Below are 12,278 nucleotides of genomic sequence, written 5' to 3' on the forward strand. Positions count from 1 at the left end.
ACCCCTTCAGTCCGAGTGGCACTTGCAGAGGGAGAGGGATGGAAGCCCCTGGTCTTTTCAGCTCTCCCGTCATGATTGGGAACCAGCATCCGCAGACCCTCGCTATCCTTGGCCTCCTACACTTGGAGTAGAGCTCCCACCAACAGTGGGGACTGGCTGGGGGGAGGGGGACCAGTCCTCTGGGCCTTGCCTGCCTAGAATAGAGCTTCTGAGTAGGGATAAGAAACACTAGTGGTCTGCCCTTCCCAGGGTGACACCGTAGCCAAAGACTGAGAGCTGGAGGGAGGGAGCCCCATCTTTTGGCCACACCTGCCCAGAGTGCACGAGAGTAAAATTCTGCCGGGAGCCGGTCCATGCTTGCTGTTTCAAGGGACCTGGCATTTATGGCATACTGTTCTTAATATGTTTGCTCACCTTCTAGGCACTATGTGTTTTAACCAAGGTCGCTGAGAAAGGTTGTTTCCCCAGGTAGGGATTTTCCCCTGAAGTTAGGGAGGGAATAAAACCTCTTAACTAAGTGCCAGGTGGGTAATTAATCACTTTAACTACGAACAATCATGCTTAAGCTACATAATCCTTACTCCCTGGAATGGAGATAAGAAACGCCCTAACCTTTGAAATAGAGATTGATAGGATTGGAATCAACTGGCATAAATACAGATGTAAGAAGACAGAACGGAGAGAGACAGAAATTGGCACAGAACCTACACAGAACGTTCTCTAGAGACAGAAGAACTTCGCTGGAGAGAACATGGCAAAAGATCCTGGACAAAAACTGGCCTCAGAACCTAGAGACAGAACCTAGCGAGAGAACATAGCAAAAGATCCTGGACTGAACCTGACTACAGAAATTGGCAAGAGAACCTGACTAGAACCTGGTGACTGAACCTGGCTGGAGAACCTGGACAGAACCTGGCTGGAGATCCTAACCAGAACTTCGCTGGAGATCCTGACCAGAACTTGGCTAGAGATCCTGGCTAGGCTGCTGATCAACTGAACGCTGTTTCCGTGCCATTCCTTCTTCGCCGACTCCGTCCACACCTTTGGGGACCCCTGGACCCGCTGGGGTTGGACCCCAGCAAAATTCTTGGAGCAGAGCAGGTCATGGCTCAAATGCCACAGCTTCTGTTCTTACTGAGGCCGAGTAGATTTACTTGAATGAATGTTTTTCATTTGCTATATGCCCTTAGGACAATTTCCAGAGACTTTACAGTATTATTTTTAACAGTTAACTTATTTTTTTTAGGGGGGCGGGGTCAGCTAAGAGACTTACTCTGTTATTTCAGAGTAGAGAGGTCTTTTCTACTATTTTTGCAACTTCCTGTGAATATATAATTATTTTCCCCCCAAAAAAGTGTTTTATTAAACATAGTCATAATTGAATAGTTATAGCATTATAGGAACCATTATAATTTAGTCCTGCCATTGTAAGGTAAAAAGGAAATGGGAGTATTTCATCTACCATATTTTGCAAGCATCTTGGCAAACAGAATATGAATATTCTGTTTTGTGCTGACTGGAGGGTACGTACCAGGAAAGGACATTCTGCCTCAGTCTAGTGCCGTGGTTGGCAAACTGCGGCTCGCGAGCCACATGCGGCTCTTTGGCCCCTTGAGTGTGGCTCTTCCACAAAATACCAGGTGCGGGCACGCACGTACAGTGCGATTGAAACTTCGTGGCCCGTGCGCAGAAGTCGGTATTTTGTGGAAGAGCCACACTCAAGGGGCCAAAGAGCCACATGTGGCTCGCGAGCCGCAGTTTGCCGACCGCTGGTCTAGTGGAACACGTGAAGAGTTCATGCGCCTCTGCCATGTGAGGGCTGTGCACGTGTATGCGTCCTCTTCACTGGGCATGTCTTCATCCCCTGCAGATTCGTTCCATTGCGTGGAATGCAGATGACAGCAAACTGATTTCTTGTGGCACAGACGGTGCTGTGTATGAATGGAATCTGTCCACAGGAAAGAGGGAGACGGAATGTGTGATCAAGTCCTGCAGCTACAACTGTGTAACCGTCTCCCCTGATAGCAAAATTATCTTTGCTGTTGGATCTGACCACACCCTCAAGGAGATCGCCGATTCTTCCGTGAGTCTGCCTGCCCCTGCCCGGCCGCTGGGCTGCTGCATGACCTGCAGGGGACAACCCTGTGGCTACCACAGAAAGAGGGCTGTGAGAACAGGGGCTCTTCTTCATGGAGTCACACCTGGCTCCCCATTCCTTTTCGGTCATCTCAGTTCTTGTTACTTCTGGAATTTTCTGCCCAGTGCCCTACCTGACTGGGCTAAATTGTGGGGCCCTTTTTCACTTGGATTTTGCTTACTACCTAGACCTTCTCTCCGCCCTCTAGGCAGGGAGCTCAGCAGCATTCGAACCTGCACCCTTACTCTAGATCTGCACTTACTTTCCTGGGGTAGAAGCAAAACTGTAGTTATTGCTGTTACCAAGGCTTGCCACCGTATTCATCTGAGACTCCCAAACTCCGAAATGGTGGCAATAGCTCCCAGTGGTTGAGGGAGGAGAGAAGAGCTCAGCAAGGACGCCACCTCCTCATGTGGCTGTGTCCTTCTCCAGGAGCCCAGCGGCAGCTGGTCTTCATTGATTTCTCTCGCTTTCCTTTGGTGCTCATCACTCTCCGGGTCCTGATATCTGGGGAAGGACAGAGATACCTCAGCAGCAAACTGACCCAAGGCAGGTTTCCCCAGGACCAAAACAGCTTGGAGCAGGGTGTCTCACCACTGTGCCCAGGTAGCTTAGTCCTGGTTCTGTGGTGGCTTTCTCAGTGCGGCACCAGAACAAAGCTCTGGGAGGGCAGAGCCATGGTTCTCCCTTCTTGATATGCCGACCAGCCAGCACCCACTGCATGGCCCACCGCAAGCATCCGATCAATGTCTGGTGGGTAGGCACGTGGGTGGGTGGGTGGGTGTGGAGGTGATTTAATATGTGCAGGAATGAGTCCCTTGATAGTATAGCTTTGTTTATGGAATGGACATGAATGAATGCTTGCTGAATGGATTTATGATCCACATCCTGTTCTGCATTTGGGGTGCATGGTAATATAGCAGCCAAGGAGCCCAATGCTACTTTCTAGGTGGGTGAGTTGAGGCAAATAACCTACCATTTCTGTGACTCTATTTCAGGGATAACAGTTACTCCATCAAAGGGGTTTTGTGCCCTGATCGGTTTGGCTCAGTGGATAGAGCGTCAGCCTGCGGACTCAAGGGTCCCAGGTTCAATTCCGGTCGGGGGCATGTGCCTTGGTTGTGGGCACATCCCCAGTAGGGAGTGTGCAGGAGGCAGCTGATCGATGTTTCTCTCTCATCGATGTTTCTAACTCTCTGTCCCTCTCCCTTCCTCTCTGTAAAAAATCAATAAAATATATTTTTTTTAAAAAAGGGAGGGGGGGGGGGTTGGTGAGGATTTAATGAGTTACAACATACAAAAGCCATAGAATGATGCTTGGCACCTAGTAGGTGCTGTTTGAAATGTTCCCTTTATTAGTGTTATTCCTAACTTTTAGAACTGTTTATATCAATCAAGCAGCCAAGAAATATTTAGTTTGTGCCTTTTATGTGCTGAGCACATTTGCAGATGCTGTCAGAAATAGGAGACCCCCCCTCTTTTTTTTTAAATCCTCACTTGATATTTTTTTCATTGATTTTTAGAGAGAGTGGAAAAGAGAGGGAAAAGCAGAGAGAAACAGCAATGTGAGAGAAACACATCAATTGGTTGCCTCCTGCACGCGTCCTGACCAGGGCCCTGGCCAGGGAGGAACCTGCAACCCAGGTACATGCCCTTGACGGGAATCAAACCTGGGACCATTTGGTCCGCAGGCCGATGCTCTAGGCACTGAGCCAAATCGACTAGGGTGACACATTTTTAAAAAATATGTTTTTATTGGTTTCATAGAGAGGGAGGGAGAAGGAGAGAGAGACAGAAACATCAATGATGAGAATCATTGATCGGCTGCCTCCTGCATGCCCCCTACTGGGGATTGAGCCCATAACCCGGACACGTGCCCTGACCAGGAATCGAAACTTGACCTCCTGGTTCATGGGTCAAGGCTCAACCACTGCGCCATACTGGACGGGCAGAGACATATTTTTTAAATACAGAACTTGCTCTAACATTGCTATTAGAGGAGAGGAAGAGAATGACTGGGGAACCTGGGGACATGGCTCACCCCTCACACTGAGCAGAGCTGTCTTCTCCAGGTCCTTCGGGAGATATCAGCATTTGATGTCGTCTACACAGCCATTGTTATCTCTCACTCGGGCCGCATGATATTTGTGGGAACCTCAATGGGAACCATACGTGCAATGAAGTACCCTCTGCCTTTGCCGAAAGAGTTCAATGATTACCAGGCCCATGGCGGTCCTATCACCAAGGTGAGAGAGTCCCCTCTCTTCAGGGGCCCAGTCCCAGAACCAGCAGTCAGTAGATACATTTGATCCTGTCCCCACATACCTTCTTCATCCCATCAACCCCGCAGTGTCTTTTCTGTCCCCTTACTTATTCATCCAGCCATCCCTTCAATAGACATTTATTGGCTATTAATATTCTTTGTTTCACCTAATCACAGAAATTTATCCTAGGAGCCCTAACTGGTTTGGCTCAGTGGATAGAGCGTTGGCCTGCGGACTCAAGGGTCCCAGGTTCGGTTCCGGTCAAGGGCATGTACCTTGGTTGGGGGCACATACCCAGTGGGGAATGTGCAGGAAGTGGCTGATCGATGTTTCTCTCTCATCGATGTTTCTAACTTTCTATCCCTCTCCCTTTCTCTCTGTAAAAATCAATAAAATATTTTTAAAAAATAAAAATTAAATAAAAAGAAATTTATCCTAGGAAATAATTGGATGCACCTAAAGATTTATGCACAGATGGTTCACCACAATATTATAGATAATAAAGGGCCATTTGAGAGATGCTGGAGGTGCCTCACCCAGACCTCCTCTCCCCCGCCAGTGCATTCCTTCCTCCCAGCTCTGAGTGTTGGCTGATCACAGCTCTCCACCTCCTCCACAGAAGTGCCCTGGACTAAAAGGAGTCATAGCCCAGGAGATGAGCCCTCCCCCATCCTGAGACCTTCCTGGGGGTAACAACATGAGCACACATTTGTAAATTGTCCCTCCATTCTCCCTTCTAAAACAGCAGCGCTTCAATTTCCATGGAGTTCTGAAGAACAGGCACTGGGAGAATGTGTAGCTCCTCCCCCGACCCCCCTCTTACTCCAGATTGAACAACAGCAACACCTGAGGCTTTTCACTAGGTCCCAAATCCTATTGGCTTGCCTGTAGCCACTGTTCTTAATTAGTAGGAAAGGATTTTTCATTATAAGCTGGAACATTCCTGTATTGAGCCAGTTCTTGTTCCAAAGCAGATTCCTATGACATAGTCCCTCCCACCTTCTCTTCAGATCTACTCAGTTTTATGGATAAGATGTTTTGTTTTCTGATTATAAAAGCAATGCATGTTTATTTTAGAAATAAAAATCCTCATAATAATATCATTAATAATTGGGTGCATTTGAAATGTCTACTCTTTATGTATATAGTGTGTGTGTTTTACAAAAATTGAGTTTATACTATATGTACACTCTTTTGTAACCTTTTTTAAAAACTCAATGCTATTATATTCAGTAATTAAATTGTCCTCAACAGCATGATTTTAGTGCTACACAGATATTCTTTCATGTGATAACTTATTTAACTCTTCTCTTATAACTGGGTATTTGAGTTACCTTATAAACTCTAATGAGTGTCCTAGTCTACAGATTTCCAAGGGTATCTCTGATTATTTCCTGAGGCGAAGTCCCTAGACAGAGAATTCCTGAGGGCGAGAGCATGGCCATCTTTAAGGTTTTTTGACACATACTACTGATTGTGGGAAGATATTTTCATAGTTGGCTCTTTTGTGTGTGTGTGTGTGTGTGTGTGTGTGTGTGTGTTTCATTTTGAAATAATAAAAGATTCACAGGAAATTTTAAAGATAGCATAGAGGTCCTGTGTACCCTTCACCCAGTTTCCCCTAGTAGTTACACCTAAACTGACTATAGTACCATACCAAACCAGAAAGTTGACATTGGGACAATATGTGTGTGTAAGTCTCTGTCGTTTTATCTCATGCATAGATCTATGTACCCACCACTGCAATCAAGACACAGAACTATGCCCCCATCACAAAGAGCTCCCTCATGCTGCCCTTTTATAGTCACCCCCAGCGCCGTCCCACCCCCAGCCCTAGTCCTTGACAGCCACTCATTTGTTTTCCATTTCTAACATTTTGTCATCTTGGAATGTTACATAAATGGAATCACACGTATGTGACCTTCTGAGAGTGGCTTTTCCCTCTCAGCCTAATGTCCTCGAGATCCCTCTAAGGCAGCGGTTCTCAACCTGTGGGTCGCGAACAATGAAAATACACCCTGCATATCAGATATTTACATTACGATTCATAACAGTAGCAAAATTATAGTTATGAAGTAGCAACGAAAATAATTTTATGGTTGGGGGTCACCACAACATGAGGAACTGTATTAAGGGGTCGCGGCATTAGGAAGGTTGAGAACCACTGCTAAGGTATTTCATGTCTCAATAGTTTATTCCTTCTCCCCGCCTAGTGGCGTTCCATGGTAGGGCTCTACCATAGTTTTCCCAACCATCATCTATTGTAGGATATTTTTATTTCTCCCGGTTTTGGGCTATTACAAATAGTGTTGTATGAACAATTATGTACAAGCTTTTGTGTGGGCCTAAGTTTTCATTTCTCTGGGATGAATGCCCAGGAGCACCATTGCTGGATCATACTGTAAATATTTGTTTCATTTTTTAAGAGCCTGTCAGCCACCAGCAGTGCACAAGAGAGTCAGTTTCTCCACATCACGGCCAGCGTTCGGTGGTGTCACTATTTGTAGTTTAGCTGTTCTAATGGATGTGTGGTGCTAGCTCATCCTGGTCTTAATTTGCAGTTCCCTAATGGCTGACCCTGTTGAACACCTTTTTGTGTCCTTATTTGCCATCTGTACATTCTCTTCTGTGAAATGTCTCCATATCTTTTGTCCACTTTCTAGTTGGACTGTTTGGGCTTTTTACTGTTGAGTTTTGAGAGTTCTTTGTACAGTCTAGATAATAACTGACTCTTAAAATTCCAAATCTGCAGAGACCTAGTCTTGCTTCTTTTATTAATTACCAGGAACCCGTGAGGGCTCCTGTTTCATCCTTACCCAGCATTGCGTCTTCCTCCCCATGAGCTGTGCCTGGGCCTGCATGGGGGTAGGGGGGGCTTGCACAATAGCCAGTCCTGTCACCCAGGGCCTCAGAGAGCCTCCTCTTCCTGGGCTTTTTCTCAGATGTTGCTCACCTTCGATGACCAATTCCTGCTGACGGCCTCCGAGGATGGCTGCCTGTTCACCTGGAAGGTCTTTGATAAGGATGGTCGGGGAATCAAGCGAGAGAGGGAGGTGGGCTTTGCCGAAGAGGTGCTTGTGACTAAAACAGACATGGAAGAGAAGGTAAGAATTGGATCTGATGAAGAGGATGTGGAAATTCCTTACAGATTGTGTCCAGACTCCTGGGCTGGCATTCGAGGCCCTCTACAGCCTGGCTGCACCTGTGCCCAGAGCCCACTGCACGTTCTCTGCCCACATGGCCATGCTGCCCTCCTCACTGGCCCTTGGCCTGTTCCCGCCGCACCTGCCTGTCATTGCCCTGCGTGGCCATCTTATGCTGTGCACTGGCTTTTCTCTCCCTACTCGTTAAAGGCGGGAACTACGACAAACATTTCTCTTGCGTGACCAACAGTTTCTAGCCCATGGAAGACAATCAGTAAATACTGATAAAACTGAACTGACACACTGAATATCCCAATTGTATCTGTGAAACTTAATAACTTCTTTAAAAAAAAAAAGGAGGTATTTATAAAACATTCCTGAAACCCATTCCTCTTAAAACAATAAAAGTAATAGCCAGTAACCAACATTTTTTTAGGTTTGCCACACACCAGGCACTGTGCTAATGATAAGCATTCTCTCATTTAAAACTCACTCGGATCCATGAAGAAGATACTACTGTAATTCTCCCGTGTTTCAGGAAATGGTTTCAGAGAGGTTGAGTGATGTGTCCACAGTCACTGAGCTAATAGGTTGCAGGACCAGAGTTCTGATCCGGATTTAGTCTAGAGTCCATTCTCTTTATCCCAAAGGGCCTTCCCTGCTGTTCATGCGAAAACTGCATGCAGATGTGTTCTGAGGGCTCCGAGGGCATAGCTGTGCCTCACTCCCTACGGGAGCAGCTGAATGGATGCCAAGAGGCTCGGGGCGGATGGGAAGACTCTGCACTCGGTACTGTTCACCCGGAACCCGAAGTGCAGTTACCAAGTACTTACTGTTCACTAGGTGCCGGGGAGGCCTGTGTGACACAGGCATGACCCTGTGCTCAGGAGACTTGCCGTCAAATGAGGGGTGGAGACAAGTAAAGCCATCAGACCAGCAATGCCGAAATGGCCCCAGAGCAGGATGATGGGACCCTCGCGTTCTCTGGGGGTCCCTCCTAGAGCTCCCTGGAACTTTCTGCAGGAAAGGCACAGTGGGAGGGGAGGAGGGGGAGAGCCTTTGGGAGTTGGGGTCTGACCTACTGCAGGCAGGCAAATAGGTCTCCTCTTCCTTCTCTGTTTTCTTCTCTCTTCCTCCCCGAGGGTAGGGAAGAGACTCAATAGGAGACACCAGCCTGCACCGAAAGCCTGAGGTGTCTGGGCTGCCGCCTGCCCCCTCCCGCAGCTGGGAAATGACTGGTGTGTGCACTGCTCATCCCGAAACGCCCTTCTCTCCCCGCGTCCACGGGACCACGTGCTTATTATTCCTTGTGAGCCTCTCTGACTGCTCCGCCCTGGCTCTTCCTCCTCCTGGCCTTTAAAAGTCACACTCCCAGACTTCCCAGCCTGCTTGCTTGCTTTATGTTCTGTGTCACTCTCGGGCCACGATTTACCCACTCATTCAGCCATTCACTTATTCGGTCATGCCGCTGGTGCTTACAGAGGAGTCTGCTGTGTACCAGACACTGCGCTAAGGCCGAGGACCACAGAAATGAAGGGCATAGAGGGCCCTTTGGCTTATAGCCTGGGAGGAAGTATAGGTGAAATTTAAAAAGGGAATTAAGGGTGTAATGGGCGTTATGAAGGCACAATGCTGTGGGGGCACAAGGGAGGGGACCCTGACCCAGGCCAGGCGGTACCAGAGGAAGTGAGCCTTGGATGGAGCCTTCCAGAACAAATGGGGAAGGATCTTAACACGGAGGAATAAGTGTGTGCAGAGGGATGACAGAGGGTTGCTCTGGGGAAGATTCTCCTGGCTTGGGAGGGGGCGGGGGGAGAAGGGGGCATCTTGGGGGGGGGGTGGCACTGGAGAAGGGAGGGAGTGTGGGAGGGAGGGTGCAGATGCTGCAGAGAGATCATGGGGGGCCTTTTATACCATGGTTTAGACTTTGGACAGTGTTCCTAAGGACCCACGGATGGACTTGATAGATTTGTGTCTTGGAGAGACTACTCTGCAGCAGCATAGAGAAGGGACCAAGGAAGGATGATGAGCAAGTACTTCATGTCACATACCCGATCACCCCCACAATAAATGTAGTCCACTAGTCCAAGGCAGATCCCCGGGGTCATTTATTCACTTGATAAATATTGATTTAGTGCTGACGATGTTGTGGTCCTGTGCCAGGCTCTGAGGATGAAGCAGTGAAGCAAGACAGGCCAAATGCACCCTCAGGAAACAGTCTAGCCAGAGAAACAGTCTTCATCCCCAGTCCCCTCGCCTCTTCACACCTTCACCCACACCCAGTCAGGCCCACGTAACCTAAAATCTCTCTCGAATCTTTCCATCACTCTCTGCTCCCCCTACCCCATCTCTAATCAAGCCTCCCCCATCCCCCACAGGCTTGTGCCGTACCCCTGCCTTCAGTCCTCTCATCTAGCCCGTGCTGCACGCTGCCATCAGAGAGGTCTTTTTAAGGCCAAAGTCAGCTTAATCAGGTTAGATGAGGGCCTTCGGAAGCCCTGTAGGTAAAATCAAAATTTCTTAGCATGGCTTTCAGGAACCTTGATGGTCTGGCCCAGTCTCAGCCTCCTCTCTCACCCTCGGCCTCCTACCTCACCAAATCACATGCAGTGCCCTGACCAGGCATCCTCGCTCTTACCTTCCTGACTTTGCACATGCAACTTGTGTTCATCTCTTCTCTCAGCACTTCCTGTGTGCCAGATTCACACTAGTCCACTGGCCAGGAAGTAGGGGAGACAGACCAGAAGAGATGAATGGGGGTGCACACACCTGTGTTCTCACCTCCTCTGTCATCAACATTAACTCTTTTTTTAAGTGAGGGGGTGTGTAGTACAGTATTTTATCAAACTTGGCAGTGGTGAAGACTGTGGATTGGAAGAAGAAGACATTAGACATAGGAACCAGGAAGCTGGAAAGACTTAAGACCTAAATTAAAGTAATAACAGTGAGGCCAGGCAAAAGCATCACAGACCCTGAGAGGGACAAATGAATAGTCCTCGGAACCGCCCAGCTTTGGGCGCCTATCACAATTCATAATGCTATGTGTATTCTCTGACTGTAAGTTCCATGGGGGCAGGAATCATGGCTCAACAAATGTTTTCGGATGCCTGCTAGGTGTTGGACACTGTTCTAGGTACTTGGGCTATATCAGCGTACAAGGCCAACAAATACCTCAGACTTCTTGGAACTTAAATTCTAGTGGGGGAAGAAGACAAAGACAATAAAATGATAAAGTATATATTAGAAAGTGCCAAGATGTAAAGAAATAATTAAAAGTAGGGCAGAGTTGGGGGGAAGGGTGGTCATGTGTGCTGGGAATGAGAAGGGGAGAGTAGCAGGATAAAATGCTGTGGTCCACATAGACCTCACTGAGCAGGTGCCATTTATTGATGTTTGCAGGAGATGATTATTAGCATGATGCCTGTCACACAGCCAGGCTCACTGAATGCATGTTGTGAGGGTAGAGGAAGAAGCTCATATGCCTCCTAGTCTTTAGTCTGTGTGTCTTGTGGGGGATGATGGCAAGTTCTAGTTGAGACACATGAGTTTGAGGCTAAACAGAGGTGCTGGTCTCAGAGAGCTCAGGGCCACAGGTGTAAACAGTCCGAGTCACTCTCACTGTCAGTGTTCTTGATTCTGTGTCCTTCTCCCAAAGGCTCAGGTCATGTTGGAGCTGAAGACTCGTGTGGAAGAATTAAAAATGGAGAATGAGTATCAATTGCGACTAAAGGATATGAACTATTCCGAGAAGATTAAGGAGCTGACCGACAAGTTCATCCAGGAAATGGAGTCCTTGAAAACGAAAAACCAGGTCTGTTTGAGAGACAAAACCAGCAACCACAAATATCAAGAAGTCTTCTTTTCACTCCCATGTACTCAAGATGGAACTGGTATATGCTCATGCAATAAGATCCATGACAATGGGTGATCTGAAAGCATAGCTGATAACATGAGAAAAGATTACGACAAAGTGCTAAGTGAAAAAAAAAGCAAAATATAAAACTCTATAGTGAATAGTATTAAATAAAATAAATACACATGGAACAATTTTTTAAGAAAATAGTTAACAGTGTGATTATCTCTGGAAATTGGAATTATGGGTAATTTAAATGTTCTTTATACTTTTATGTAATTTTCAAATTCTCCTCAATGAGAATATATTACCTTTATGATCAAGAGAAACTTATTTTAAAATAAAATTAAAAGGTCACAAGAAAAAGTAAGCATAGAAAGGAAAAAGCTAGCAGAGTATTGATCTCCGGATTGTCAGTAGTTAAATAAAATTAGTCTAAACGGTCTTCCTCTGGTTAGATTTGATCCAGGACTCTCTCAGAATCATTTCTTTGTTCTGCACTAATCTGCCTGGCCTTTCATCCAAAACCCCCTATTTTTAGCTCAAGGGATATTTGTTATTTTATGTTATCTCTGTGGATCACACAGTTTGGCTAAAACACACACACACACACACACACACACACACACACACAACCCACAAACCTGACTGTTGATTTAATAATTTCATTCACTTAGTCAGCACACTGATTTGGTGCCCTCCATAAGCTAAGCACAAACTTCGGTCCTGGAGATGGCCCCTCCCCTGCCTGTGAGGAGCTTCCTGCTCTGTGAAAGGAAACACTTCCTTAGATGCTGACACATTCACATATCCAAGGATTTTATTTAAAAATGTGCTGACAACAGAGAACTCCACCGAGTCCTTACTTTTTTCACCCCAAA

At 46.9% G+C, this 12,278-nt stretch overlaps 1 protein-coding gene across 1 annotated transcript in view; it reads left to right on the top strand.

The window, feature by feature from the left end:
* Nucleotides 1–12,278, top strand: part of CFAP57 (cilia and flagella associated protein 57) — a gene marked incomplete at its 5' end in the record, with an annotated part of 55,422 nt that overhangs the window by 17,310 nt on the left and 25,834 nt on the right. The window contains 4 exons of the mRNA XM_081088222.1: nt 1,871–2,083; nt 4,210–4,383; nt 7,344–7,505; nt 11,200–11,355. Of these exons, the coding sequence (XP_080944348.1) occupies nt 1,871–2,083; nt 4,210–4,383; nt 7,344–7,505; nt 11,200–11,355 (705 nt within the window). The remainder of the gene's footprint in view (nt 1–1,870; nt 2,084–4,209; nt 4,384–7,343; nt 7,506–11,199; nt 11,356–12,278) is intronic.

The sequence above is a fragment of the Myotis nattereri genome (genome assembly GCF_964212035.1).
Source record: "Myotis nattereri genome assembly, chromosome: 3".
Classification (NCBI taxonomy): Eukaryota; Metazoa; Chordata; class Mammalia; order Chiroptera; family Vespertilionidae; genus Myotis; species Myotis nattereri.